General features: G+C 52.6%; 4 protein-coding genes across 4 annotated transcripts; 2 read left to right on the top strand and 2 right to left on the bottom strand.

Annotated features, from left to right (window-relative positions):
- Nucleotides 1–34: 34 nt before the first annotated feature.
- On the bottom strand, nucleotides 35–6,956 carry TGME49_315280 (hypothetical protein). Its single transcript, XM_018782854.1, has 6 exons — nucleotides 5,895–6,956; nucleotides 5,269–5,343; nucleotides 4,172–4,897; nucleotides 2,784–3,695; nucleotides 1,960–2,478; nucleotides 35–1,500 (listed from the first exon to the last, which is right to left on the bottom strand). The coding sequence occupies exons 1-6, from the start codon at nucleotides 5,907–5,909 to the stop codon at nucleotides 502–504; spliced, it is 3,246 nt and encodes a 1,081-aa protein (XP_018635340.1). The 5' UTR covers nucleotides 5,910–6,956; the 3' UTR covers nucleotides 35–501.
- Nucleotides 6,957–7,341: 385 nt separating this feature from the next.
- TGME49_315270 (hypothetical protein) lies at nucleotides 7,342–17,159 on the top strand. Its single transcript, XM_002364665.2, has 10 exons — nucleotides 7,342–8,020; nucleotides 8,908–8,975; nucleotides 9,554–9,690; nucleotides 9,988–10,132; nucleotides 10,504–10,731; nucleotides 11,086–12,444; nucleotides 13,040–13,140; nucleotides 13,678–13,731; nucleotides 14,764–14,829; nucleotides 15,216–17,159. Exons 1-10 carry the CDS (start codon nucleotides 7,929–7,931, stop codon nucleotides 15,306–15,308), a joined length of 2,343 nt encoding a protein of 780 aa, XP_002364706.1. The 5' UTR covers nucleotides 7,342–7,928; the 3' UTR covers nucleotides 15,309–17,159.
- On the bottom strand, nucleotides 17,066–22,394 carry TGME49_315260 (alanine dehydrogenase). Its single transcript, XM_002364664.2, has 2 exons — nucleotides 18,954–22,394; nucleotides 17,066–18,554 (listed from the first exon to the last, which is right to left on the bottom strand). The coding sequence occupies exons 1-2, from the start codon at nucleotides 19,170–19,172 to the stop codon at nucleotides 17,601–17,603; spliced, it is 1,173 nt and encodes a 390-aa protein (XP_002364705.1). The 5' UTR covers nucleotides 19,173–22,394; the 3' UTR covers nucleotides 17,066–17,600.
- A 215-nt stretch (nucleotides 22,395–22,609) lies between these two features.
- On the top strand, nucleotides 22,610–27,736 carry TGME49_315250 (GAMM1 protein, putative). The gene is made up of 5 exons (XM_002364663.2): nucleotides 22,610–23,461; nucleotides 24,148–24,554; nucleotides 25,117–25,568; nucleotides 26,046–26,339; nucleotides 26,829–27,736. The coding sequence occupies exons 1-5, from the start codon at nucleotides 22,857–22,859 to the stop codon at nucleotides 26,880–26,882; spliced, it is 1,812 nt and encodes a 603-aa protein (XP_002364704.2). The 5' UTR covers nucleotides 22,610–22,856; the 3' UTR covers nucleotides 26,883–27,736.
- Nucleotides 27,737–27,882: the final 146 nt, after the last annotated feature.

Below are 27,882 nucleotides of genomic sequence, written 5' to 3'. Positions count from 1 at the left end.
CGCCTCAAATGCGGGATTGGAATGCATGGTAGCTGACTGCACCCCACCGCTGCGAGGAGGGTCAGTAGCGAATTGAAAAATTGAACCCAGAGCATTTTTGAGAAGCACCAGTTGCTCAACGAGCACACACAATCGGGAAAAGTGCGTAATAACTCCCACCGATAAACAATGTCGATTTCTAGTCACAAACAGAACGTTTGCGAATGCCGATGAGAACCTGCAAATCTCTTGGTCAACAAGTGCAAGGATCACTGAAGTCTCCTTTGACTTCAAAACACGGCCATAACCCCAACATGACTTTTTTCTGGGACGTGCTGTCCGCGAAAGTGGTTTTATCGCCGAAATTCGACCACCATCTAGCGTGCTGAAAAATATATTTTCGCCTTTTCCCAAACACCTGCAGAAAATTCAACTGTACCGGCTTTCTCCTTCCGCTTGCCCCCGTTCCAACTGCACCAACCGTCTGTCTTTCGCTCTCCGTTTTCCTCTCTATTCAAGTCCTCAGGGCCCTTCATCCGCCTCGTCTTCTGCGAGCGTCCAACTCTGTTTGCTGCTTGCGTCGTCGAAGACGCGCCCCTGTCCCTCTTCCTGGTCCAAGCAGCTGTCTGAGGCTTGCCTGCTTCTCTGCGTGGAGGTTTCTTGTGCGTCTCCGGTTTCTCTCGATCGAGCCGTCTCCTCACTGACAGCAAGGTCGCCTTCTTCCTGGGTTCCTACTCGTGAAAGCGCGATTAGTTTTTCGCTCGTCCCCAAAAACTCTGAGGGCGGGTCTTGCCGCTTCAAAAACTCCTGGTCGGTCGCCTCCCTGAACTGCTTTGCCGCTTCTCGCTCCTCTCTCTCGAGCTTCTCTAACGCCGCCAGCCGCCTCCGCTGCTCTTCGTGCGCCTGTCGCTCTCGGTGGAGCTGAAGCTGCTCCTCTACGAGGTGCAACTGCTCTTGAAGGAGCTCGTGTTGTCTCTTCAGTTCCTCCAGCGTCGGCTTCCGTGTCTCTGCATCTGTCTCCGCCTCGAAGGGCACGGGCGCCTTACGGGGGAGTGGGTCGCCGGCCATGAGGTACGGCGGGCACTGCAGCTGGCTTCCCCGACGTACCCTGCCTTCATTGACGACTTGAGCCAAACGCGGACTCTTGAATTCGAATCTCGAGCATTCTACGTTTGCCGCATCATCGCTGGAATCCTCAGCGGGAGACCCTGGCTCTTCACCGGTCGTAAAGCGCGTCAAACGAGGAGGCGGGAGAACGAGAGAGGGCTCTTCATGGCGGTGCAAAGACACGCCCCTGTGCGCGTCTCTGCCACCCCGCTCCACACAGTCGAGGCGAACTTGGGCCGGAAGAGACTCCTCCATTTTCACCTTCAGCTCCTCTGCCTGTCGCTCCTTAGCCGCCGCAATCGCGAGAAGTTGGCGCTGCCGACCCCCCGCGACACAAGCCGCCTTGCCCCGGTGCTCCCGGGCCTCCCTGAGCATCTGGTTGTACCGTTGCCAGTCCGGGTGATGGGCGAGAGGCTGAAAAACGGACACGGGAAAGATGAGCAACGTCAAGTCTAGTGTGAAATGCCAGAAAACTTCCTTACACAAAACCCGCAGGAAAGCGATGAGTTCTGGCCCGAATTCACTCGTCTCCAAACGCGAACTCAAAAAAACCTCCTTGACTGCTCGTCTCCTATGGACCTAAAAAAAGACCTCCGTCTGTTGGTGAAACCGGAAGCGTGCCCCAACAAAAGCTTTCTGTCGGCTGAGAGAAAAAAACCACCTCTCGCGTTATCGCCACAGAAAAAACCTTGTAACATCTCCACCCCTTAAGCACAGAGACGATTCTAGATCGCCTGGTACAAAATATCAAGCCTAATACTAGTCAGGGGAGCTGCGTAATCCAGGATTGAAGTCGGTGTTTCGATCACAGAGACCGGCCTGGATCGACAGCTACATCCCGCTTTAACCACCACACAAAATGACCTCCCTTACATGGTTCTCCTCGGCAGCTTCGGCTGTGGTTAGTTCGCTTTTTCCACTTTTCGTTTGTTCGCCAACTCCAAGATGCGTCGCGTCCACGCCTCCTAGAGCCACGTGACACACTTGCTCGCTTGGCTCTTCGAGTTTGCAACGGCCACTCAGCTGCACCCCTGCACTGTGAGCGCCACTCGGCACCTGCGGCTGGGCGCATGCAACTTGATTCCCCAACAGACTGTGTTCGGGCCACAGCGAGGCTGGCGACATCCCTGGGGCTCCACGGCTGTCTTGCGGAGGAGCGCTCGCTGGGAGCGTCAGTTGAGGCCCTGCGGGAGGGGCCGTCGCAGGCGAAGGGTGAAGCAGATCTTCTATTTGCCTCTCTTTAATATCCGCAATCGACCTCAGCTGACGCGCCTTCGCGCCGCTACAACATGACGCTTTGTCGCGAAGAACATCCACCTCTCTAGACAACCTCTGGACTTCAAAGACGACGTGCGGCGGAAGTGAAGCCACGGTGCGAGGGGACAAGCAACGCTGCACACATGAGAGACACATGGCCCCAGAAGTGAAACGCTGAAGCCAGACCGCGGGAAAGGCCTCGACGCTGTAGACGAGGAGATATGCAGATCGAAGAGATGGTGTAGAGTCAGCGAAAAAACGAAGAAAAAAAAGCAATAAAGCATGAGTACACAGTGCAGACAAAGGCGGTAGACCCAAGACGACTGATACAAGACATTAAAAAAAACAGACTGAAAAACAGCCTTTAAAGCGCACGTAAGAAAGAAAAGAATAGTCGTGAGGATTAACGAAATACTACCTAAGCAGCTTCGCTCGCTTACTGTCATTTTGGAGAGTTCGTGGTCGCTGGGTCCGTCTTCGGTGGGTGCTCCATGCATCACAGCCCTGTCAAGGTTGTCTTGTCGGCCGCCCACTCCGCCCATTTCCAAAATCGCGCTCATGTCCTGCGATCTTCGTCCTCGGCCTTTCGCGCTTTCTTCGTCTCTCAGCCAAGGCGGCAAGCCAGCTGCGGAGCCTGGGCGGCCGCCACCGTCTCCCCGGTCTCCGAAGTGCCCCTCCATCGCCTCCAGCCTTCCACTTTGTTCCAGCCCCTCTCGCATCAGCAGCTCCGCCTGCTGCTCCCGATGTTCAGCCATCATGATCAGGGCCCTCTGCTTGCCGCCGCGGACGAGGGCGGCTTTGTCCCTGGCGCAGGCTGCCTCTTCCTGCAGCTGTCTGATGCGAGCGAGACGCTGGTCGGCGACTGTCTCTCTCGAGTGATCGTCGGGAAAGTCGTCTCTTGCAGAGCGATACGGCGGAGCAGGCGGCTCGAGGCCAGTCGTGCCGGGCTGCGGGGGGGACCTCTCGACCACCTCACGTCCGCTGCCCAGCCGGAAGCGCCGCGGAGCCTCAGGGCTTCCACGCGACGGCCGTTTGGAAGAGAGAGTCGCTTCGTTCCTTGGAGGCTCCCATGGGCGTTGACAGGAAGCCTCCGAAGTGGCCCACCCTTCGTGGAAGCCGCAAAGCGTGTCGGGCGCTGGAGAAGTCCTTGACAGCGACGTCGCTGGGGGGTCGCAGCCTCCGGCCGCAAGCAGCGCGTCAGCCTCGCTATCCTTCTTCTCCGCCATGATCAGCAAGCCCCTCTGCTTCGACCCTCGCACGCACTGCGCCCGGTCTCGGTGCTCAGCCGCTTCCAGACGCAGCTGCTGCGCTCGACGTACCCACGGCGGGTCCACCCGCGAAGGCCCTCCAGTCTTGACACAGAGACAAGGGACAGCACACGAGGGAAGGGAAATGAATGTGATGGCCGCAGTTTGAAGTTACACGTGTTCTTCGTTACCAACGTTTTAAAGAAAATTACCTCAATTTATTCACGGGTAATCATAATTCAACAAGAAACTTTTTCAGAAAAAGTAGGACACTAGGTTTTTGATTACCAACAGCTTCTCCCAAATCAACAAACAGATAATCCTTTGAAAAACGGACACCAAGGAAAGCGAGGTGGAGACCAGACATGTTCAGCGGCAGAGAAGACGAGAAGCCGCTGGGGAAGAAGCGAACACTCAGAAAATACAGACAAAATACGCATTTCTGAAGCTCTATCGACAAGGGAATTCGAGACAAAGAAAGTGAGGGAAGAAGAAAGAGCAGAACTACACGACACCCCTGAAGAAGGCCTCTCCATGACGATTTTTTTCTGCAGCTGTGCCCCTCGGTCGCCAGCGCTTACATCCGCAGAGACGTCTCCGTCCAGACCGCCTGCTTCACCCCGTTCTTCAGCGCTTCCCCCACTCTTTGAATCCGCGAAAGCCCCAGCGACACAGGGCTCTCTGAGCCGTGTTCTGCCGTGTCGTCCTTTACCGAAAACGCCTTCGTCTCTGACTTCCGAAAATGCCGACTTGTCCTCCGCTCTGTCGTAATCCTGCTGGCTCTCTCGTCTCCACACGGATTCCCCCCTCTCAGCAGCGTCCCTGCTCCATGTGCAGGAGCTGCGCTGCGCCTTGGCTACCGGAGAGACGGACGAACTAGACTTGTCGTAAAGGCCTGAATCGACACGAAGTCGTCCGCGTCCCTCCTCTCGCATTCCCTCCTCTTCTCTCTCCGTCTCCTCCACTCGCATACTCTGCTCTCTCTGCACCCGTCCGCCCTCTCGCTGCTCCATGAGGGAGGCTTCTCGCTCCGCCGCGTCTGCCGCGGCCCACAGCGCCTGGGCCTGTTTCTCCTTCATCGCCGCGGCAGACAGGAGACGCGACCTCTGGAACCCCATGCGGAGACAGCTGGCCTTGTCCCGGCTCTCGGCCGCCTCCGCTTGCAGGCGCGCTGCTCTCTCTCGACAGGAAGCATACGTCGGAGCCGCTTCCTCCGCAAAAGAGAAGGGCGGCGCCTGGCGAGGCGAGGAAGGCAAGCCGAAACTTAGTAGCGACCGCGGAGATGACGCTGCGGCAGACGGCGAACCCTGGACACAGACACAGCAAATTGTACGCAGACAAGAAACACAAGAGACTTATTCACTGGCAAGTGCCGCTCTACCGCACACCGTTCGAAGTCTCAGATTGCTTCCTCTCCGATCGTGACTCTCATAGCAGACTGCGTGGACGGTACACCTCGACCAGTGGAGTATCACGGAAATGGCTGCGGCACCTGGTACGCGGTACACGAAGGGCGGTGGAACGGACATATGGAGACTTGTGGGTGGAGAAGGCTCTTCGTGAATCAGAAGCACAAGCGCCCTTGAGTTGAGGGCAACAGAGAGTTGAAGCAGTCCCGGCTCCTGGAGTCAAGAAGGCAGAGACGAAAGTGCTTGTTTCCATTAGAACTCTCACTTACCGCTTCTGCCCCTGTCAATCCCCCGGCTGCCCGGACCTCCGCAGCGCGGCGACGACGCTCGTCCCTCCTTTCTATCTGAAGAAAAGAGAAACGATGATGGAAAAAGTGGACAATTAGAAAAGGGATGCACCAGAGAGAGGAGAACATATGGGCGTGGCAAGACAAGCGGGGAAAGAAATGCCAGGAGCAGAGGCGACAGACACGTTCCACCGGTAAAGAGGAGGAAGAGACGACTCAGAAACAGTGGTGCAAGAGGCGCGATGTGAGCAGAATCGTTGAGGAAAAGAAAATACCTCGACACAGGACAACCACTGTTTGACGCGGCGTCCATCTAATTAGATGTGCACATCCAGTTCAGCAAAAAACTGCAGGACTGAAGAGAATTCCGTTTGCAACACGACGAAAACAGACGGAAAAGTTTGTAGTCGGATCGATGTCGAGACTAGGCTGGAAGATTCGCTACATGAAGACGAAACCCGACGCATGTGGAAGCCGCAAAAGAAATGAGGGAAAGCTGTAGTCCGTTGTTATGCGCCGGGTAGTCCTGGACACCATGTCACAGAGTGTGTAGAAGTCTTAACAGAGAAATCATGAATCTGTCAGTCTTCAAAGATGCAGAAACTTACGAAGCCGTTCATCATCCGGACACCAAAGAATCTGAGGAGAGGTGGGAATCCCCTGGAAATCCTGAGACCCTCAAAAGCTACCGCGGCGAACCCTCCCTTTCGTCTTTCGTAGAGGCAGGCAACCGTTTCCTAAGGTCCCGTATCGACGGAGAAGCCGCATCTGTCGGAGATTACGAGACGCTGGAGGCGTCACACGGAAAAAGTTGATCAAAGAGGATACCGGAAACCCGACAGTGAACAATCGGAGGAGACAGCGCACAGGAAACACTCGAGAAAAGACGAGACAAATCTACGAAACTGTAAGTGATTGAGACGAATGTGGAGAGGTAAGAGAGCAGGATCGGAGCGTAAGAGGGAAGAAGGCCAGCGAAGTCGGCGAAAAAACGACTCGGAAGCAAAGAGGATGGAAGACAGTAGGCGGGGACGGAGTAGGGGGACGAAGATGAAGGAGAAAACGCGCCAGAGGAGGTGGCAAGAAGCTCCAGACCACGGGAAGGAGGTGGATATTTGCTCGGTGGACTCGGGAAACAAGCTCTCTCGACGGGAAGCTATCAGCAAAAAGGCTTTAAATTGCGGTAGCTAGGCTGGAAGGAACCACCAAAAGAAGATGGCCGCCACAAGCGATTCCAGTGCCATGACAGACAATTGAGAAGCGAGTTGTCTGGAACAAAACACCAAGAGGAAACGAAATTCCTATTTCCGCTTCTTCGGCTTCCACTCAAGTGCCAGCAAAAGGCGTTCGTTCTGCAAGACAAAAAACCACCAGTTCGCCCGATTTTGCGGGTGTTTTACAGCCGCGCTCGCGGTGGCTGCCTGGCCGTGAAACGATTTCCCCCGTCAACAGCGGCTTCGCCGATGTCTTGCTCGTTCTCGTCTGCGTGAATTTTCCCTCAGAGCTTCTGGGGCCAGCAAGGCAGTTTTCCTCCTCTCTGAGGACATTTAGCGCTCCAGTTTTTTCGCTTGTTTCTTCCGCGAGCGTGTGGAAGTCGAGTGAAAAGTACGAACCATGAACGGAGAAAACGCTCGCCCGGGTGGTCGGCTTATTTAAGAAACGGGGTGCCGCGAGTGCTGGAGGGTCGCGAGGCAAGGGGAGACAAAGTCTCGATGACGGTGGGAATCTCAGTTTAGAATGCCGAACAGGAAGTCTAGCTTCGGATTGCTGATGCTTGGTTTACCATGCTCTGAGTACAGAAGGAAAAGGAAGGCTTAAACAGTTGATTTTCCGCAGCTGGAGGGCGTCTTTCCAGGCCACATTGACCGACTTGGTCGCTCGGACCCCCTCTCACACGGTGTGCCACAGTGTCTAGTTTTGAGGGATGGGGAGAATAGTAAGGTGCCATCAAAGCGCACAGACGCCCGCGTGCAACTTTTTCGACAAAGGGGGCGCGTCCTAAGCGTCTTGGCAGAGACATCGAAAAGGAATCGAGCAAGGGTTTCCCGCCGACCTCTGTAGAGTATTTGAGGGGGACTACGAGTGGAGCGTTCGTCGACTTCCCTGCCGATTTTCGAAAAGACGAAAGGTGGTGTATCTTTGCTCTCTGCTTTGCCGAGAAAACACGAAAACCTCGTTTTCGTTGGACCACTCACCAATCTGACTTTTTTTCACCTCACTTTTTTTCCTGTTGCCCACTCCGTTCTTCTCGTTTGGTGGAGCAGGTTGCTCAGGCACACCTTTCCATGAAGAGCAGGACAGTTCCCCGCTTGCCTTCCCTTTTGGTGTTCCGCTGATTTTTACCGTTTTTTCTGTTGTTTCCACTCCTCCGCGGCGGAACTGCCTTCCCTTTTCTGCGTTTCCCCGGCAGCTCCCTACTCTTGTGCGTCCCCGGAATTCATCGTGTTGAAAATTTCTCTGTCGCTCGGCCTTCCTTCTTTGCGTGCACAAAAGCGCACACTTCTCCCCATCCATGTGTCACCGGCTCTCCCGTACTTTCCCGCACTGTTGCATGTAGCCCCGCCTCCCACGACGGAACGCTCTGCAGCTGTCTCCAAGTTCCTTTCACTGGCTGGAAGGAGCTTTTTTTTCATCCCTGCAAAATGGCGCCCAAGAAGAAAGGCATTTCCGTCAACCTGCGCGACCTCCAGCGTGAGATGGGCGTCGGTGTGACACTTCTCCCGTCTGCGCCGAAGTGAGTTGAACAGCGTCGCGTTTCCCGCATCGGGGACTTCGTCCTTCTTTCTGAGCGTCTCCACCTCTGCGCGCGTGCCAGTGTCGCTGCTCCTAACGTGTTGGGGACTTAGACAGTAGAGGTTATCATGAACAGCGGTGCTGTCGAAGGGACGGGTTATCTGTCACTGGCGTTGATCGCACGACAGAAACAGGGGACAAACGGAGAATGGCGCTTAAAAACACTCGCACACAACTCTTCTGGATTTTTCTGTCTCTTTGACGGAATTTAGCTGATTTCTGTCGGGGGGGGGGGCGGGCGGACAGAACACTGACACGAGTTCGTTGCTTCAAGCGACGTACGGGACAGTGTCCAGTGTACATCCACTGGAGACTGGGCAGACGGAGAAGCGGTGCAGGCGCCCGAGGGCGGAAGTTGGGTCATTAGTGTTGTTGTCTAGTTTGTCGTTTGGTACTTTATTTTTCCGATACATTCCAACTGTCTGTGGGGTTCAGCTTCGTGTTTCCCATGTTCCGTATTTTGTCGACCTGCAGAGGTGCGCTGGCGTATTTGTGGTGCGCTTCTCGATTCCGAACTTGGCTTGCCTGGGTAGTTCTCGTTTGCGAATGTACAGAAGTGACACACTGGTTAGAGTGAACGCCACTAGGAAGGCTCTTTTTCGCTGCTCCCATTCGTGTCCCTGATTCGCCGATGCGTTTTTTGTATATCTGCTATGCTGGCACACTTGAGGGAACGGCGTTCCGGAAAACGACTGTTTTCTGTTTGTGTCTTACTAGAAGGAAGATACCTTGATCACGGAAGGCAGCTCGGGGAGCAAGTGGATCTTGTGACGCGACGTGAGTTACTGGTTTTGGCTGTTGGTCTCTTCTGGGCATTTCTCGCTGCAGGCCGGTCGACGAAGCCGCCCTAGCAGCGGCAGAGAAAGAGCGCGAACGCGAGCGAAAACTCGGACCAGGTAAGACCAGGTCTTTTAACAAGAACGAAAATACATCGCGTTCGAGTGTAAGGTTTCTTCACGTACTCAACATCCAATCGTATCCATTCAGTGTGCCTCAGAAGGATAATGAACCATAGCGGGAGTGGCGCTTTGTGACTAAGTGAAGGAGAGAGGTGCAGAACGTTTGGTTGAACACTTAACGCACCTGCAGAGGCACTGCAGATGTTTCTCATGCTAGTTGGAGAGTGCGTCCCATCGGAACTGGCGTCGTCCGTAGGAATGGAGCGTACCTCCACAGGACATTTAATCACTTCATCCAGTCTCTGCACGTTAGGGCACTGCGAATTGGCCGTTATTTTGTCTCCTCTCTGGGTGGGCCTACAAAAGAACTAATGCCGTTGGTCATTTTTGAAAGGGTAAAAGTCAGCTACCAGACAGAAGTGAGGATCCTGGAAAACACAGTTTCGCTTGTTTCCCACTCTCGGAAGTGTGGTTGGAACTCGGTACAGTGTCTGAAGTGGTGTTTCACATATTTCACGTGGACTCGAACCAAACAACAGTCGAGACGATTCTCGAGCTATTCTTGCTGTGTCTAGGGGGCGGCCGCTGGGCAGACCGCATGGACGACTCTGACGATGATGAGTGGAGAAGAGACGGCGAAGGCGCAACTTTCGGTCCTGGTGGCCCAGGGGCCCGCAGCATGGAAGGCATGCGCCGTGAGGGAGGACGGATGGTGAGACAGACGTACAGGGAATACAGATTAGGGAAGAGGCGTTTGCAAGAAACCGGGTTTCGTCTCCCGCGAGTCTACCGTGGTTGGTGCAGATGTCGATGTCTAGTGGGGAAAATGGTCAGAATGCGTCAGGTGGGGTTCCCGAATTCTTCCCTTTCACTTGTTGCAGCATTTGTAGTATGCGTCCGTCTAAATAAGAGTTCGCGCGAGAACTTCTCTCAATGTGTGCCTGAGCGATGTCGTTTACACTTGAACATATGTTTCTGGTGGGTGTGGTGGCTGCGGTTTAATTCCTAGCGCCAAGAGGTTGAGCTCCCGGACGAGCCCTGGAGGCGTTCCGCTCCTCTACCGTCGCGTGACCAAGAAGGGGGAGAACGGATCGGGCGAGGCAGAGGCGTTGAGGAAGATGCTGATCTGGGGGTGCTCCGATCTACGGCAAAAGGTAAGAAGAAGGGATTGACGACGCTTGCGAACGGTTGAGTCTGGAGAGTACAGCTGGCGAACGGGTAGCTTTGCGTTGTATTGCGAGTAGAATGTAGAGACGTGAGGAGGGAACGCCAGGAAGGAAGAGTGGGCCAAGGTAGAACATATACACAGGGGTGCCAAGAGAGAACAGGCATCCTGTATCAGAGGTGATGACTGCCAGTACGATGGTAATGATCATGCTTGCATCTGAAGACTTGATTCCCTCTCTGTTAAGACAAGTAGTAACAGTAATCCATGTACTACACCTGGAACAAAACCGGTTCGCTGTACAGGAAGTGCAAACTGATAGCTGATTAAGACTTCACATTTGTGTCCCTGGTTGTTCAGCGAACACTCCTCCGGCTGGAGGTTCAGGTGATTTAGGTCGAGGTGGACGCGGAGAGACTGCAGCAATTCGCCAGCAGGAGGAAGACTTGGACTTCGCGGAAGTACGAAAAGCAACTCCACAAAGAGAAGGGAGCTTCCCAGGCCACAGGGCGCCTCGAGAAGACGACGAAGATCTTGATTTCGCTGCCGTCAGGGACCGGACAAGAGGTGGCATGGGTTCTGGAGCAGGTAGACCAACAACCACACCACTGAAGGGCGGGAGAGATGGTGAGGGCGGACGTTTTGGAGGTACAAAAGGCGCGGACGAGGGGAATTTGCATTTTTCGTAGCAGCGATTTCCACTGATGAAGATGCCTGTTTTTTTCGAAATGCGTTCTTGATGCCAGTGTAACAGTTTGGGGCTGGAAAGGGGTCGTCTCAGGAAACCCCAGCTTGTATTTTGCAGCTGGTATCCAGACTTCCCTCATTTTTGGCTTGAGGCCGTCGAGCCGAGCAGGTGCGGCAGACAGGTGGAACTGTACGTGTATGCATGCTGAGGAACTGGATTTGTTTTGGTTTATCTCTTCTCTTTCGCGTGTTCAGAATCTGTTGCACCATCGTCGGATTCACGCCCGGAGCATCTTCGATCGCTGCGTAGCCGCCTGAAGAAAGTGGAGAGAGAGAACGTGTCCCCCGAAAATGGAGCGTCTCCGTCTCCGCCCTCGTCCCGCCCCCTGGAGTCTCAGTCGGCGCTGGAAAGCAAGCCAGGGCGTTATGTGCCTCCTTCGAAGCGGTCGCCTGCAGTTGGGAAGGACGAGAAGGGGAGCGCTGCTCGCGGGACTTCGGGCGCCTCCGCGCCAGTTCAGAACGACCGTCTCGCTGCGTTCCTCGAACCAGACTCTCCTCGGAAGGAGCCTGCCACAGCGCCTAGGCCCGCAGCTGGCGGCGCGAGCGTGACCGGCGCAGCACCCGGCGCTTGTACTCCTTCGTCTTCGTCGCCTGGCGAGAGAGAGGTTAGCGCCGCTTTCTCGTCGCCCGGCGAGAAGGATGATCTCCAGGCTTCGTCGCCTGAAACAGCCAAGGCGGGAGGCGGCGCGCGGTTCGTCCCCAAATGGAAACAAAGGATGGAGGAAGAGAGGAAGAAGGAAGAAGAAGAACGGGTGGCCCGAGCTGCACAAGCCAGTCAGCAGATACAGCACCCGGCCGCCTCGCTCGCCCAGGCGTTCTCTGAGGAGAACAAGCCAGGCGCAGGTCCGGGCCAGAACGCTTCGTCCTCCTTTTCGGCTCGAGTCGAAGAGCCGGTGCAGGTTCTCCAGCCGGTGCGTCTCGGCACTCGGAAAGATGCCGCGCTTGGAGGCAGCTTTGTGAACGGGAAGTACGTTCCCTCGGGGATTCGTGCGCAGAGCCAGCAGAGCCCGAGCTTCCCGGCCTCCGCGCCCAGGGAGTCCGAAGTCCAGAGACTCTTCAAAGCCGCGGCGGGTGTCTCCGGGTCGCCCGCGGCGGGTGCCGGCTTCACCGGTGAAGACGAGGAGGAGCTGAAGCGCCAGGAAGAGCTGCAGAAGAAGAAGGAAGAGAAGGAACGCCGTGAGCGGGAGCGATTCGAAGAGCAAAGGAGGAAGCGAGAGGAACAGGTCAAGATGTTGACCCACAAAGAAGACGAAATCGTCAGTCTCGTCCAAGCTCTTGAGCAGGGACTGGATCAAGTTGAAAAGGACCCCAGCAAGAAGCTGGGCGTCGACGATATCGTGGCAGTTCTCAAAGACGAGGACGAACTCGCGAGCATCGTTCCGAGCGCCGTTGTCGCTGCGGTAGTCATCAAACGAAGTATGGGCAAGGAGAACATGGAGGGCGTGTTGGAGGTCGTCAAGAGCGTCCAGGACGTCTGGAAGGTGCTGCTGGACAACAGCCAGGTCAAGGACAAGGATCAGGTTCTCATCAAGGAAATGGTGAATATGATAAAGGGTAAGAGAACTCGTGCAACGGAAATGCAGACGCGATGGTACGGGTGAATCACCGATTCTGGTTCGTGATCGAAGGGAATGGTTTCGGCAACTCGAAGTGCTTTGAGCAACGTAGACAACTTGATGGGGGCGCTGTCTTCAGAAATATGCGTGCCCCCTACTATAGACAGTGCAGAGGACGCCTGGATGTGTTGCCGAACTCCTTCCTTGGGGTCGGCCACTTGCAGGGGGAACCAGTGATGGGGAAATGAAACGCGGGAGGGAAGGTTATCTGCTCGTGCGAATCGATGTTCGCACTTTCAGACATCACCGCATATCGGAGACGAGTCTTCAAGGTCAACAGGATATCCTGGGCCAATCGTTGGTTCACTCCACTGAAACCGCTTATGCCATTTACATCAATTTATGATTTGGATTACCGGGGGAGTTGGCCCGTAAAATATCTAGAACAGGAGTGTGTCTCCGTAAGGTCAGCCGAGACTTGTTCATGGTTGGGGGTGCTGAGTCTATGATCCATGGACAGATCTCTCTTGGAATCGCATGCAAAGAAAAGCGATGAGGCATGTTTCCGTCTATCTGTTGTTGCCTCTCTGCAGCTATCAAGTGCCCTCGACTTTCTCCGTGCACGGCGGTGATCGAGGCCGTTTGGGACTCCATGGTCGCAACCGGGATCCTTTCAGATTCGGCCTTCATCAGGGTATGTGGTGGAACAATGGGAATGGCGATACTTTTTTAAAAAACCAGCTAGTGCTGATATATTGGGTATCTCCACCCGCAGCAAGGCTCTTGCCACTGGACCATTTTCAAGCGAAAACTGACTCACATCCGGAGGGAGACCCTCAGAAAGAACTCTTGTTCGTCTCCATTTATGCAGTCCTCGCATCACGCGAACCGAGAGAGACAAGAAAACAAAAGCGGCTGTTCTGCCGTGCAACATCCTCAGTGCTCGTCTTGATATTTCTGTAATCAGCTGTTGAAATCTAGCACGTGCACAAGATGCTTCTGAGGCTATTACGTAAACGCCCCCCTTCGCCTTCGCGTTTAGTTAGAAGAACGGTGGGTTGTGTTCAGTTCTCCAGTGTGCGGGAAAGGGTGAAGGAACTAGGTGTTGTTGGCCAGGTCGCGTGCGATATTGGTTTGCCCTCCTCAGCAAAGGGTTGCTTAGAAAGCAGCTGTCCACCGACATGTGAATTTGCCAAAAGGTTTGTGACTTGCTGTTCTGCATCTGCTTCAGTGGTTCGACGACGACAACGATGATACGGAAGGGCGAACGGAGGTTCTGTTCCAGGTGCGTTGAAGCCGGTTGTAGCTGTCGATCCTAGCTGCTGGGCACCACAAAGCTTTGTTAAGATCGCCCACGGTCCATCTGGTGAAGCCAACGGAGTATTCAGGTGCCATGTGTGGCGGGAAACACGTTCGATCTTGGGTGGCAAGAGCTGATTCGCTCCACGTTGAACCTTGCGTGAATTTCATCTTTCAGTGAAATACGCGGAGATCGGCGTTTCGTTTACCGCCGGTTGCTGACCAGTTGGTCGATATTTCGGTTCCATTCGGTTGCCAGTGGGTTTATGTGTCGTGACCGTTCCTCTTAGATTCAGATTCACTTCTCTTACGGTTTATTGTTTCGTCCGTAAACGATTTCGGCAACAGTTCCACGCAGGAAGTCCCAGCCGGTGGTTGCGTGCTCGGCGTCTGACTGAAACGCGCCTGCCGTATGTACAGTCGGCAGACAGCGGCAGGCGTCCCTTTCGCTGATCTTGCGTCTCCATGTGGGATGGGTCGAGCGGAAAGAGCAAAAACAATACCGGAGAACAGTCACGGGGTTCCCCGCGAATTTCTCATGATCATGAGTTGAGTTAGGTCGCTGGCGTCTGCGTCGCCACTGCGATAAAGGCCGACTCAACAGTTCCCTGTGTTATAAAACGGCTGGGCGAGCTGCCTTGTGCTTGCTGCCTTTGTGGACGTATTCTGCTTTCCAAGACGGTAGAAGGATCCTCTTCTCTTGTGTGCTGCAGTGCCGGTGGTCCCCATTTTCATATTGCATGAGCCGGGTGTTTTCAGTCCCATTCTGCTCATTTTCACTTTCCGTCTCGATTGCTGCGGGGCAGCTCCTCCTGTAGCCTGAGGAAGAAAGGACTGACAGAAAAGACAGGAGTCCGAGATGAGGACAGGAATACAGCACATCGATTTTCTTTTTCATTCGAAGGGAGTTACCCCGTCTCTACCCGCGGGCTGCGGTGTTTGCGGTTCTCACGCTTGTGTCGAGAAGTGAGAATGCTAAGAGGCTACACTTTGTGCTGTTGGGCCTTTCCTTCATCAGGTCCTAACCTGGGGTCAGTGGCTGCGGGGACAGCTGCCCGGCGCGGATGCGGAAGAGGAAGAGGAAGTGAGTAAACACGTTTATGCGGCTATGTGCAGGTGGTGTTATCGTTTTAATAAAATGTAGCTGCAGGTCCCCGTATGAAGATCTCGTTTCGTGGTTAGCAAGAAGGGGAAAATGTGAAAACATGTCTTGTTTTTTTTTCAGAGAGTGGAGAAGAGGGAGTCATGCGGACGATACAGGCAAACGCCCTTGTGTGGCATTCGCTTTCTGACGCGAACAGAGCAATCAAGAGCAGGAAAAGGGGAAGAAAAATAACAGAGCTTTCGTTTCTTAAGAAATTGGGTCGATTGTTACTCGTGTACGCGCCAGAATTCCGTCGTCCTAAGCGTTCACACGTGACACTAGAATTTTATTTCATTCCCTCGCGAGCGGTGTCTGTGTCTTTGCAGGAGGAACAGGAGGAGCAAGACAACGACGACTACGACATTGAGGCATTGGTACCCAAGCGAGAGGGAGAGAAGAGCACGAAGAAGAAGAAATAAATGAGGAGGAAGCTGAAGCTTTCGGTGACGGGACAGAATTCAGAGAACGCTTCTGGGCGAGAAGCTTGTTGACGATAACAGGTCCGGCTTTTGTTTGTTTTTTCGTCGCGTTTCTTCGCATGGCAGAAGATACGTCAGACTGAAACAGACGGCGTACAAGCGACTCTGGCAACTCGAAATCTGCGTTTCAGTTATCGAGATGCCATGGAGCAGCGAAAGGTCTGCCGAGAAACGTTAGGGAGAGATTTGTGGGGTCTAGATAACTTCTGGTCGATGTCTCGCCTCCGTTTTGTCGGTTGGTTCACGGGAGGAGAGGTCTGTGGTTGCAGTCCTTTCATTCGGCGCGGAAGTGCGTTTTCTGTTTCAGTCAAAGAAAGGAGAGCAGATTTGAGTTTTACTGTTTGAAAGAGGATTCTGACAACGGCTCACACGTGATCTGCGCCACTATTTTTTATCAACTAAAATAGAAATTGGATAGGGGGGGAAGTATACAGTTGACCTCTCCGAATATTCGCTCCGAAACGCAGTGGACAGAAGAGTGACTGATAGAATGTGTGTGTTCGTTGAAAGGGCAGTGAGGGAAGCGGGAAAATGCAGCCTCAAGAACTCGTCGGAGCTCCGCTTTGCCGGCGACAGGAAAGACACGTCTGGGGTCTCATTTTTTTGGACCTTGCGCGGATCTGTCTCCTGTACAACAGACGGGGGCCGTTCCGTTATTTACGCAGATATCGTACGCCCACTCCCGTAAACGGTCGTTTCTTGCCTTCAGACACACATGCAGTTGCCGTGTAAATGCTCGTGTTTTTTTATAGTTGGCGATTTCAGAAGAGCTGTGTGTTTCTTTTTGGTTGTTTCGGTTGTTATCGTCGACAGCTTGGAGTCTCCAAAAGCGTGTCTCGAACGCGACACAACAGGAGACGTTAAGCTGCCCGCTGTCGTTTTTTGTCCGCCTTGTTTGATGTTCTTTCTTCTTGAGCGTACCTCGTTCCCCTAATTCATCTCTATCCAGACAGACGTGCCTGTTCGGTAGGCGGGTGCAGCTACCACTTCGCACAGTCGTGTGCCGAAGCGGAGAGTGGTCGCACAACAGTCGGTTGTCTTAAAAGAAGAGGAAGCCATGTACCACAGGAAGACTGGGCATTGTGAATGGTTTCGGCCGGGCACTTCTTCGTGTGGTGTTGTCATGTGTTTTCCAAGGAATCAGGACAGTGGAAACCCCGTTTGGTAGTCGTTGTCTTGTGCGTGCATCCGTCGTGGCGCTCCTCTGGGGGAAAAAGAGCATCAGTGGTCCAGCCGCCTATCTTGCAGGCGATTATCCTAAGGGGCACGAGGCGTGGCACACCAACGGTGTTATTTTCGTTTCAACACGGCAATCTCAGAGTTCTACTCGCATTTCGACTGCTATTCCAAGGAAGGGGAGTCCACCATTACTTGATACGTTTCAAGCTTCTCGAATAGGAAGTATCAACTTTGTGTAACCCTCCAGTGACTGTCGAATGTCCCGTTTTCTCCCTTACACGTTTTTCCTTCTTTGAATATGTCTCGATATCTGTAATTATCCCGTGGTCGTCTTCCTCCGTCGCCTCGATTGTTTAGTTTCTCCGCCAGGAAGCCCTGGAAGAAACCTCATCGGTCTGAGCGTGTCTGGTGGCAGCGTTGTGGACTGCAGCGACCCGTCGGTAGCACACGGTGCCCCATAATACGCCAAAGTAGTGGCTCCTTCCACAGTAGTCATGCGATTTGACAAGCGTCACTCCTTTTTTTTATCCACAGAACGGTAAGAAACCGTCAGTGGTTTGATCTCTTGTATGCATAGACGACATTCGTGGTGGAAGCCTCCGTTGCTGGCAGTACTGGCAGTAAACTAGTAATTCTCTGTTACCGACATCAACGTGGCGCCTACGTTAAAACAGAGATCTTCCCTTCCAATAGGACACGGCGGCTGGCGCGTAATTACAAGGTTAACGTAGATGTTGAACCAAAAAGGAGCCGCAAATGGGTGAAATCAGCTGACGGGGTACGGTTTGTCCTACCCGGTGTAGCTAATATGTCACACTCTGCGAAACCGTTTAAGTCTTATCATGTTATGAGTTTAACCAACGAAGAAGAACGAAGCTCAAGGCAGTGCTAGATGCATTATTTTTAATATTCAGCGTGCCAACTTTACTCTCGGAAAGGTTTCAGATAATCTCTGAACATTTGATGCGGCTCCACTCGAAGTCGACAAATGGCATGGCGCCCCCTTCAGAAACATCAGTTCCGTGTAGGTGCATTCCAGAATTCTGGGTTGCCTTATGCGTTTCGTGTCTCGTTTGGCCCATCAACACGTTTTTCATTTTCATTCGCCTGAGCTCTCTCGAGGAATTCACTCAGCGGAACGCTGTTGAGGCCGAAAGCCTCTGCAACGCCTGGATGAAGGACCTTCCCTTTCGCAACATTCAATCCCAACATTAAGGAGGTGTCCGCCAGGCACGCGTGCAACCAACCACGCTCCGCCAGATGAAGGACGTAAGGCAGCGTGACGTTAGTGAGAGCTAGCGTGCTAGAGTGCGCCACCGCAGCGGGCATATTTGCAACCCCGTAATGAATAATTCCATCCACTTCATAAATCGGGTCATGGTGGCACGTTACACGTGTGGTTTCCACGCATCCGCCGTGATCAATGGAGACGTCAACAATAACAGAACCAGGCTTCATTCGCTTCAAGTGCTCTCGACGTACGATCTTGGGCGCTTTGCGACCCGGCAGCAATACTGCGCCAACTAGAAGGTCGCACAGAGAAAGTTCCTCCAGGAGAGCTTCCTCGCCGGCGCACCGAGTACTCACATTTGGAGGCATGATGCTCGCAAGCATTCGAAGGCGGTCCACATTCTTGTCAAGGATCACGACATCCGCGCCAACACCAGCCGCCGCGGAGGCCGCGCTTGCTCCCACAACACCACCTCCAAGAATAAGCACACGACCGCGACGAACACCCGGCAATCCCGATAGCATTACTCCTGCTCCTCCTTGAGGAGTTTCCAGGAAGTGCATTCCACACTGAATCGACATTCTGCCGGCAACCTCTGACATGGGCTCGAGAAGGGGCAAACGCCCATCCTTCTGAACCGTCTCATAGCTGATGCATATTGCACCACTGTTCAGCATTGCTTCCGTGAGACTCTGGCTCGCGCAAAAGTGGAAGTAGCAAAAAAGTATCTGTCCCGACTTCACGAGCTTCCATTCATCCGGCTGTGGCTCCTTCACCTGTGTTACACAAACGGGGGCACCACACGGTGTACATCAGCGACACCATTTTTTCATATCACAGCACAAGCGCACAACGTCTCGTTTCGTAAAACGTTTCAGAAAATGGCTTTCATGTTAACAACAACGAGAGGAAGCACGAGAGAAATCTTGCGCTTAGGCCCCGCTACTCCTACATACAGCAACTCAATGAAATGGCAACACAACCCGTAATGCAGGCAGGAACTAAACTGACTCAGAGGTCGGAAGTACAAGTGTACAAACCATAGATAGTTATTTTAGCACTGAGGGGACTGAAGCAAAAATGAAGAAGAGCAGAAAGTGACCCTTTTTCCAATTTCATGGGGCAAGCGAAATAGGCTGGAAACTGCTCTGTGGCACCGGAAGATGTTGGTGTACCTTAACTATCATTTCCGAGCGTCCATATAGCTCTTCCGCGGACGCAACAATCTCAGCCCCTTGTTGAACGTAATCTTCATCGGTGAAATGCGCCTTCTTTCCTGCGTCCTTCTCAATAAGAACCGTATGGCCGGCCTTGACAAGCTCCAGAGCGCCGGCCGGAGCTAGTCCTACTCGGCCCTCATCGTGTTTACGTTCGACTGGACACCCAATAATCATTTTTCCAATTTCGCAAGAGACTGTCCAAGAACTGCAGAATGACACTTTTTCCCAGGACGCACATCCAACTGCTCCGACCCGCGTCGTTCACCAACTACCGTGACTCCAATGAGAAGTAACGTGAGACACTCGCAGCCAAAAACCTACCCAAAAACTGCACTGATAAGCAGTCAAGTAGTGACACTAGGGTAAACAGGGCAGCCACCCGAACTATTCGATGCTCTATGGCGCCGTTGGCACGCGTGCGCCATGACTCGGGGCTGAATCTGGCATCGTCCTTGCGGGCGACTGCGATTCCAGGTTGCAACTGACCCTCGAAAGAAGTACGGCGTCCCAGAATGAGATTTTCAAATAGTGAGAGCAAACGCAACGTGTGTTGTGAAAGTGTGTAATTCAAGGATTTTGTCAACGTAGTAAAAGTAACTGCGACTCACTCTACACCTCAGGCTTACACGATAAAAACCAACCTGAAGATCCGTCAGCACCACCTTGCAACTAAACCTGGAATTGGTTCCTCCGTTCAACGACTCAACACTGTTTTGCGGGCGCACCTGTAGCAAACTACAACAGAAAGAATGCCAACTCCCACGTGGACTGTGCTGTTGCAAAAAGATAACAACGGGTGAAATTCGCGAATCGGCGTGAACGGGCTGGTAGTTAAGAGGCCGTCGTACGGAGATGGGGCCGCCCGTCATACGCGCCTTCGGCTTCACCCGTGGGTGCGATGGGCAATCGCAATTGACCACAAGCCAAGGCTTCAATGCAAATGCAGAATTACATTTACAACAGCTGTAGAGCCCCGCTGTACCGGCACCAACATTCAAACTCAGGTAGGTGACCAGTTCGAACACATCTTCTGGGCAATGTCGTACATGGTCACGGCCCTGCCTGACATAATCCAGCCTGCTGCTTCTAGTTTCTTATGAAAGCACCGGCACTAACATCCTAAAAAAATAATGATGGTAGCGGGTACTGCAGTGCACCCCTTTTTCTCATACTAGTCTCATCTTTTGCTTCCGAAATTCTCGCCTGCTTAACGGGAGGAATGCTTGTTCTGCGCATCGTAGAATTTACCCTGCGTGTTCCTCCTTATCTTCCCATTATTCCATCCTCTACCATACTCTACGCGTTCCCATCCGTCGTTGTCTCTAATTTTCATATTTGTCTCTCGAATCCCCTCGTGAGTGCTCTCCACTTCATTCGTCCTGCTTTGTCCTGCGTACCCCTTCTTACAACTATTCGTTTCACCCTGTCCCACTTCTCTTCCATTTGTCGTTGTCCCTTGTCCCTACTCCCACATGGCGTCACAAGGAAAAAGCAGCCCACGGCCTGACAGGAATTGTCGCTGCGCAGATTCCAGCGACTGTTAAAACAACACTACATTTTTGAAGTCGTCGTTCCGTCTGTCCTCGTGTCATGTCTTAGATTTCGCTTTATTGGCTTTCCTCTCTTGCTCTGTGCTGCTGCGTGAAGTTTTGACGGAGTCACCGTTCGTGTGTGCACAGGTTGCCGCATTCAAAAGAAAAGGGGAACCCGTTTCCTGTAACGTGCTGCGGAAGTTCATGACCAGATGCATGCCGAAAATTACCCGTTTTCTGCCAACGTGAATCTGCCGTCGTCCCTCACCAGAAAGCCAGAAGAAAAACGAATGCCGTCTTATACAATCCCTTGCAGATATCCAGGAACGAAGATATGGGGGAACTTCATACAATGAAAAAGAAATCACTGAACCATTCGCTGTGTATGTGACCGCACTCCCCGCCGATTGTCGCCGAGAGGATTAACCAGCCTCATAATTAAAAACATCAACAGAGAACGATACCTCTATCGAAAAGGCAGCATTCCCCGACGGCCTACCAACAACGGCACCAACCGTAGCGACTCCCTGTTTCTTAAAAAATCACGCGCTCACAAAAGCCATCCAAAGCAGAAGCCTATATACGCCCCCTAAAGTACGCAATGCCCTGCGCCTGGAGATCGCGGATTGTACCGTTGTTGTCGAAGACAACATCGGCTCGTTGGCACTTCTCGGTAAGGGGGAGCTGTGCGCGTGTCATTGCCTCTAGCGCTTGCCTGCTACATTTCCGTCCATCCCGTCTTGTCAATCGTTCAATCTGCGTCTCCGGACTGGTGGCAAGCACAAAAACTGGGGCGCACAACCAATCTAGACTTGTTTCCATAAGCAAGGCAGCATCTAGAGCCACACGAGAGCGCAAGTAAACGACACGATATAGAAACACATGCCACAGGATCTCGTAGATTATGTATCGGTGAGTGATCCGGTTTAATTTTCGTCTCGCCTCTTCATCTTTAAACGCTGCTTCTCTCAGCGCACTTCGATTGATCTCTGTCGTTCCAGGTACCAGGATGGACTGGCCGAATACAGATACCACTTGCCTATGAGCCGCGTGACCGGGATGCAAAATTTCGCGTGCGATCACGTCTGCATCTATAATGGTAAACCCCAAATCGTTTGCTAGGCAACGGGAAAGGGTGGACTTTCCGGAGGCAATCCCGCCAGTGATCCCGTAAACGCAAAATCGGCTTCCCAAGCTTATACCAAACAGAAGTATGCCGGCACACAGCTTCGCAACCCCAGTCTGAGCGAAGAGTTGCACTCCAGCAAGGCCTGCTAGCACGAAGGCAATCAAGAACGCGCTGACCACTCTCGGTCGCTTATACAGTCTGCTCGTGTGTGCACATTTGCTAGCTAGCAGGCCGGAGAGAAAGGAAGAACAAAATGCTAGAAGAAGAATGATACATTGCCAAAGGAATAACACCACGGCGGTGATCGCCATTTAGGAAACTGTCGGAAGAACAACTCAGCCGTACTACCTTTCCGCCCAATTAGAAAAGTTGTACTGGACTCTCATAATCACAATGGATGCAGCACAGATCCAGAAATTCGACACGAGGCTCGAGTTACTGATAAAAAGAGGTCGGCTTTTTGGGCAGCAATGAACTCTTGCGACAGAGCTGAAACGGTGATGACTAACCGCGAAGTGTCACGTTACACTGTGCTGATTGGACGAAAAGACGGCCCGTGAAGAACAGGACTTAGCTGGGACTCCGTAACAGCAGAAAACACACCGAGAGTAACAAAGAGAGTAGAACAGTCACACTGAACTGACGAAAACGCATGCGCGTACGTCTCTTGCTTCCCACTTACGGTACCTCGTTCGCAAGACACACTTGCCCCGTTCGTTGTCCGTCTCACTTGAGACACACTGAATAAACAAAATTGGACGAATGAAACTATGCGACGAAATAGTGATGATGTTCGTAGTGGGCACGCATACATAGGTGGGCAGCATTGGCAAGCCGTAACTGAGCCCCCCCGTCGGCGCATGCATCGATGCATGCCAGGATTTTGATGGTCTACATCCGTAGCCATGCGGACCACCAGAGAGGAAACATATTCTTTTATCTCCATAGCTGACGAACCTACTTGTCCTTCGTTCAGATATTTTTCGGCTTAGATCTTTTTGTTGAGTCGACTGCTTTCCATCTTTTCCAAAACTCTCTTTGCGATACCCCAGACAAACAGCTGCATGCTGCTACCGCGCTCAGCCACGCGCTCCTTCGTACCGGAAATATGTAAATTCGTCGCGTGCGTCGCGTCAGTCGAGTAATAAGGGGGATAAGGGGAGTTTGACAGTGGAAATAGACGCCCCTTTCTTCCCTATGAATAGATGTGCCACCCATCGACAGCCTACGCGTTTTCCCCTTTGTTCCGGGGCCTCTGGAGTTGACAGAGCATACTCACTGGGTCAGAGCGTCAGACACTACCACATGCCTCTGGCAACAAATTATCGCGTCCAGGTGTCTCCATTTTTCGGAAGGGGTGGCTGTCGTGCCTCGTTTCTCTCTGCTTCAGCTGTCCAACAAAACATTACCGAGAGTTGCCGCAGATCTTCGCGTCCCGCCAGGATAGGCCTTCGTGGTTGGTGTCTCTTCCTTCTCTTCAGAAATCTGTTTTTGTCCAATCCGTGGAACATCTCGCTTTCCCGCGGGTCTCTTTCGCGAGTCCTCCCCACAGCCGGACCAGGAGCGAGCAGCACGTGGGCGCTTCCCTCGTTTTCTCGTTTCAGCCCTTATCCTGCTTTTTGCTTTCCTCTCTGCAACTTCACAAATTCCCAGTCGTCTGCGATTCCACGGAAACAAAGTTTTTCATATGTCTCACGGTTTGCCCAATTCCAGGCGGCGCCCGATGAACCTCGCTTCCGACCTGCGAAAATGACAACTGCAGAAGCCCCCCGACGTCCGGTAATCGGGACGCACAGCGGCAAGTGAGAATATTTGCATTTTCCCGATGATGCCTCGACACAGCCTGAGCGTTCGGTAGATCGCTTATCCAGCGGCGGATCATGCGCTGTGGTGTGTTGCAGCGTGGCCGGAGTCCTCACCGATCTGTTGCACATAGCGCTGTCTTTCGAGACAATATCAAGTCTTGCGTTAAATGGCCAGAAGGAAGCTCCGTGACGATGCTTCTTAGGAGGAGAAAGGATGTTATGCTGCTGACTCGACAACACATGACGTAGCTGTTACGGCCAGGTGAAACAAGGGTGTCTGCCTGGGACCGTGACGGAGCACACGGGCACCGAGGATGTCTGCGAGATATAAGTGACAGACAGAATTTCTTTCCGCCGTGTCCGTAGAGGCCCTCGGCTTGTGCTTTCCCCTCTAGACTAGGCTCAGAGGAGCGCTGTGCAGTTGGTGTTTTGTGTTTGATTTAATCCTTTCGTACACATGCGTTGCTTCAGAGAGTTACTCGCGTTAGTTCTTGAAAAAGACTGCCGAACCCCCGATGTCGACTGGTACAAATAAGTGCCATATTCTCCGTACCGGCATTGCGAACCTAATGGTCCCAGCTGAACCATACATTGTATCCGCCACATTATAAGTTCTCCTCCTTTCCTTCCCGTGTGCCTTCGTGGTTCTGAAGACTCTGTGACTCCGTGTATTTTTTGTCCAGGTTCCACGAGGACGAGGTGCTCGCGACAGTTATGCTTCTCAGTCTGCCCGAGTTCCAGAATGCACGAGTTGTCCGGTCTCGGGACCCTGCAGTCCTCGCCACTTGCGACATCGTCGTGGATGTTGGTGCAGAATATGATCCAGAGAAGCGTCGGTTTGACCACCATCAAAAGAGTTTTACCTTGACATTCTACGGGAAGAGCCCGACAGCTTCAGACACGCTTGACAGCGGGAACAAGGATGCAGGGAAGGACGATGGCGGTCAAGTGTCGTCGGAAAGGAGGCGCGATGCTGCAGGAAACGGGAAAGTGGAAGAGAAAGCTTGCAAAAAGGCAGCTGTCACAAAACTCAGCAGTGCAGGCCTAATCTACAAACACTTCGGAAAGGATATTCTGCGACATCGATTCGGTATGGATTGTGGAGGGCAGAATTTGTTTTAACTCTGCAGACCCTCGGCGCTTGTTGTAAAACCGCGCCCACTTCTAAATAAAAACTAACTTATTAATACAAGGAAGAAAACGTTACGAAGTTTAAGATATCTGTTCATTTAAGTTATCCAATCGGAGTAATCGAACGTGTACTTAGAGTGCAGATCGTCGCGTAGCATAGCATAGGTGAAGTCACCACGCATCATCATAGGTCACGTCAGAAGCGCGGCAGACTGTCTGCTCATATCTGCGCTGAGATGGCAGGCGAAGAGCCTACCCTCCAACGAATCCAGTGATTGCTCTTTGTAAATGGATGTCAACTGAATAATAATATATAAGTGGCCATTCCACAGGGACTGTCGGGACTGACATACGATGATGCCTTCGTTTTCGAACTGATGTGCGGCTCCGCTGTCTCTCACACGGACACAGGTAGTGAGGCCCACTCATATTTGAGGCGGCTGTACACCTCATGCTCCAGTTGGAGCGAGCTCGGGCAGGAGTACGTTTCCGCACTGTCGTTTCTGTGCTGTTGGTTTCAGGACTAACGAGCCCAGAGTTGTTGGATTGCGTCTTCGAAAGGCTGTACACGTCCTTCGTTGAGGCGGTTGATGCAATCGACAACGGCGTCTCCATTGCGTCCAACGGCAGTCCCCTGTTGTACAAAGACAGCACCAACCTAAGCTCTCGGGTATCCCGTTGTTATCCGCCGTGGAATTTGGAGGAGCTCCGTGCCACTCGGCCTCAAGTAAAGCGCTTGCGAACTGCGGAAGCGGATTTGTACCCCGCTGAGGTTGAGGGTGGATCCGTGGAGGAAGTTCACGGCTTCAGAAAAGCCATGAAACTTGTAGACGCAGAGTTCGAAGATGCAGTAAGCTCCATTGTTGACGTGTGGCTCCCCGCAAGACAGGTGGTACTTGACGCAGTTCAAGAGAGAACCAAGGTTCATTCTTCTGGACGAATCGTCAAGCTCAAGCAATGGTGCCCATTCCAGGTGAGGGGACGATTCTACATTCTGCCTGTCAGCGCCATGTGGGACAGGAAGCAACAATACGTCTTCCACTATATCGTCACAAGAGGCAACTCATCCGGGTTCTGCTGTCAGATGTGTTGCACGTCACTAATCCCTGGATGCCAGACACTGGTTACGCCCGTATAAGTGGAAAGACGGAAGCACCGAAAAACACACCTGCGGGCCCATAGATTCACACGCTAGCACCGTTCTTCATATTTTCTTCTATCTTGCTTATGATAGTTGCAGTGCTGTGGTGTCGACTAAGGCCGGTTGCATCGAGTGTCTATCCGGCTTTAAGTTTGCGTGCGCTAGCCTTCCTTCAGCGGGTTACGAATAGCCCAATGAAAGAAGATTTATGGCTGACAGCTCTCTGTTTTCTGCTCAGAGCCGTCCATCTTCTTGGCCAGCATTCACATCCGACTATGTCGCACTGTTTTTACTTTCCGTCTGCGGCAGGAACACCTTCACGAGATCGAAGCGGAATTACAGCTGGATTATCCGATACTCTTCTGCCTCTATCCCGACCTGAAGAACGGAACTATCGAGGGCTGGCGTGTGTATGCGGTTAATGAGAAGGACCAGTTATTTAAGTCTCGATTGCCGCTGCTAGAGAAGCTGAGAGGTCTGAGGGACAGCGAGTTGGGGAAAGCTGTTCTCACGGATGAGCGGACTCAGAAATCGGAGGACATGAGCGACTCTGACTTTATTCATTGCCATGCAACCGGCTTTATTGGCGGTACAAAGACGCTGGTAGGCTTGCCTTCTGTCTTTCGGTATCTTTATCAGTAATGCTGGTTTTCTTAATCCAGTGGACCAAACAGCCTCAGTATACAGAACTCTATGTCACTCCCGGAGTCTGGGCGAAGTAGGCAACCACAAGAGAATAATCAGTGAAAGCGTTCACTTTACCCGCCTATTGATATGTGAATAATGCATGTGGCTGACTGTCAGAGGTGGTATCAGGCACCGACAGTCCAGATACGCCTTCTTGCTAGTGGGGGAGCTCTAGGGTGCTCCTGAGGCATGTAATAGACATGAGCGTGTGTAGGCAGCCGTTCCTATAGGACGTCCTATGGAATGAGCAATTACCTCTGAAGTGTGTGACGCGGCCTCACGTTTGGTTACTTGTGGTTACGAGAGAGGATTTAATATTTCCATTGCCCCTCGAACTTTTCTGCTGGCTAGCAATTTACTCGGCTTGGATTACGTATTCGTGTCTCCTGGCTGCTTTACCTGTAGTCCGCAGCAATGGCGATGGCGACGCTCACCATGAAGGATGCCGGTTTGTGCTAGAGAACGAACACTTGCAAGCACGGGTTTCCTTGCTCTTTCGTACATCGTTTCCAGATTCGACGCTGTGGACTTCTCCGCCGTTTTCTCAAGTGAGACGCTGCATCGTGCCGTGCAAGGTGTGTGTGATGTGCGTCAAGACATTACACTCGACGTCTCTGGATTTGACGCGCTGTTGGCAAACGAAACTTTAAAAATGCACTGCACTGCACGATTTATGTAGGTGTTTGTGTGTGGTGTGTGAGGGGTTCTCAACATCCAGTACCAGTGAAATGCGCTCTGTTTCAACAGGAGCGGCGCGGAAGCTATCAGGGGTGCCATTCCTGCGTGTGGAGTGTAAACTACCGAGCTGCGAATATCAGTGGGTGTATTGACTGACTGAAATGAGAGGCTCATGATGAGTCATTTTGCAGTCGGTCGGTTTAGGCACTGCACCTTGTAGGGCGCCTGAAATGCATAGGTTCCGGCTACGTTTTCTAACGAATCATCCATGCTAAAGGTATGATGTCATCGCGGGGTACACTGGTAAGGTAGTTCACAGCGTGTCCATTTCGCCAGGGATGACATTCGCGAATAGTGTTGCTGGCCTGTACATCCACCGCATCTCACTGCAAGGGTGGGATTTCCTGGGCGTCTGGAATTACTCAGTGTATCTTGTAGAGTCATTATAAATTCCGGCATGTTTCGCCAAGAAAGCCTCGAGTTGTTCAGCAGCCATCGTCGCTGGGACGTACTGTATCTCCGCGAGTCCTTCCGGTGTTTGGGCTGCAACAGAATTCCAGCAGTGGCACGGACCATTGCCTCGTGATGAACACAGAGCCATTCACTGATCGTCTGCTATTGTTCGGCTGCTAGGGAAACTACGGCTGTGCAGAGTGAAAAGCTGTTAATTGGTATTCATCGATATCTAAGTTCTGCTAGTGGTTCTGTTTCTAATCGGCGACAATACTCCATTCAACTAGCCTACTGGTGCGCATATTGCCCTGCCAAAATCAGATATGTT

The sequence above is a fragment of the Toxoplasma gondii genome, chromosome XI (assembly GCF_000006565.2).
Source record: "Toxoplasma gondii ME49 chromosome XI, whole genome shotgun sequence".
NCBI classification, from domain to species: domain Eukaryota; phylum Apicomplexa; class Conoidasida; order Eucoccidiorida; family Sarcocystidae; genus Toxoplasma; species Toxoplasma gondii.
Note: the sequence above shows the minus strand (reverse complement) of the source record. Positions and strands in the feature narration are given on the sequence as shown.

Bases quoted from the DNA above. Each gene is read 5' to 3' on its own strand.
- TGME49_315280 (XM_018782854.1), bottom strand. The intron at 2,479-2,783 runs GTAAGCGAGCGA...TCATGTGTGCAG, and splicing joins ACGAACTCTCCAAAATGACA to CGTTGCTTGTCCCCTCGCAC. The intron at 1,501-1,959 runs GTAAGGGAGGTC...TCCGTTTTTCAG, and splicing joins AAGCTGCCGAGGAGAACCAT to CCTCTCGCCCATCACCCGGA.
- TGME49_315270 (XM_002364665.2), top strand. From the start codon at position 7,929: ATGGCGCCCAAGAAGAAAGGCATTTCCGTCAACCTGCGCGACCTCCAG. The intron at 10,133-10,503 runs GTAAGAAGAAGG...CTGGTTGTTCAG, and splicing joins GCTCCGATCTACGGCAAAAG to CGAACACTCCTCCGGCTGGA. The intron at 13,141-13,677 runs GTATGTGGTGGA...CATCTGCTTCAG, and splicing joins CAGATTCGGCCTTCATCAGG to TGGTTCGACGACGACAACGA.
- TGME49_315260 (XM_002364664.2), bottom strand. From the start codon at position 19,172: ATGATTATTGGGTGTCCAGTCGAACGTAAACACGATGAGGGCCGAGTA. The intron at 18,555-18,953 runs GTACACCAACAT...TGTGTAACACAG, and splicing joins GCTCGGAAATGATAGTTAAG to GTGAAGGAGCCACAGCCGGA.
- TGME49_315250 (XM_002364663.2), top strand. From the start codon at position 22,857: ATGAATAGATGTGCCACCCATCGACAGCCTACGCGTTTTCCCCTTTGT. The intron at 24,555-25,116 runs GTATGGATTGTG...TGTTGGTTTCAG, and splicing joins TATTCTGCGACATCGATTCG to GACTAACGAGCCCAGAGTTG. The intron at 25,569-26,045 runs GTGAGGGGACGA...CGTCTGCGGCAG, and splicing joins AGCAATGGTGCCCATTCCAG to GAACACCTTCACGAGATCGA.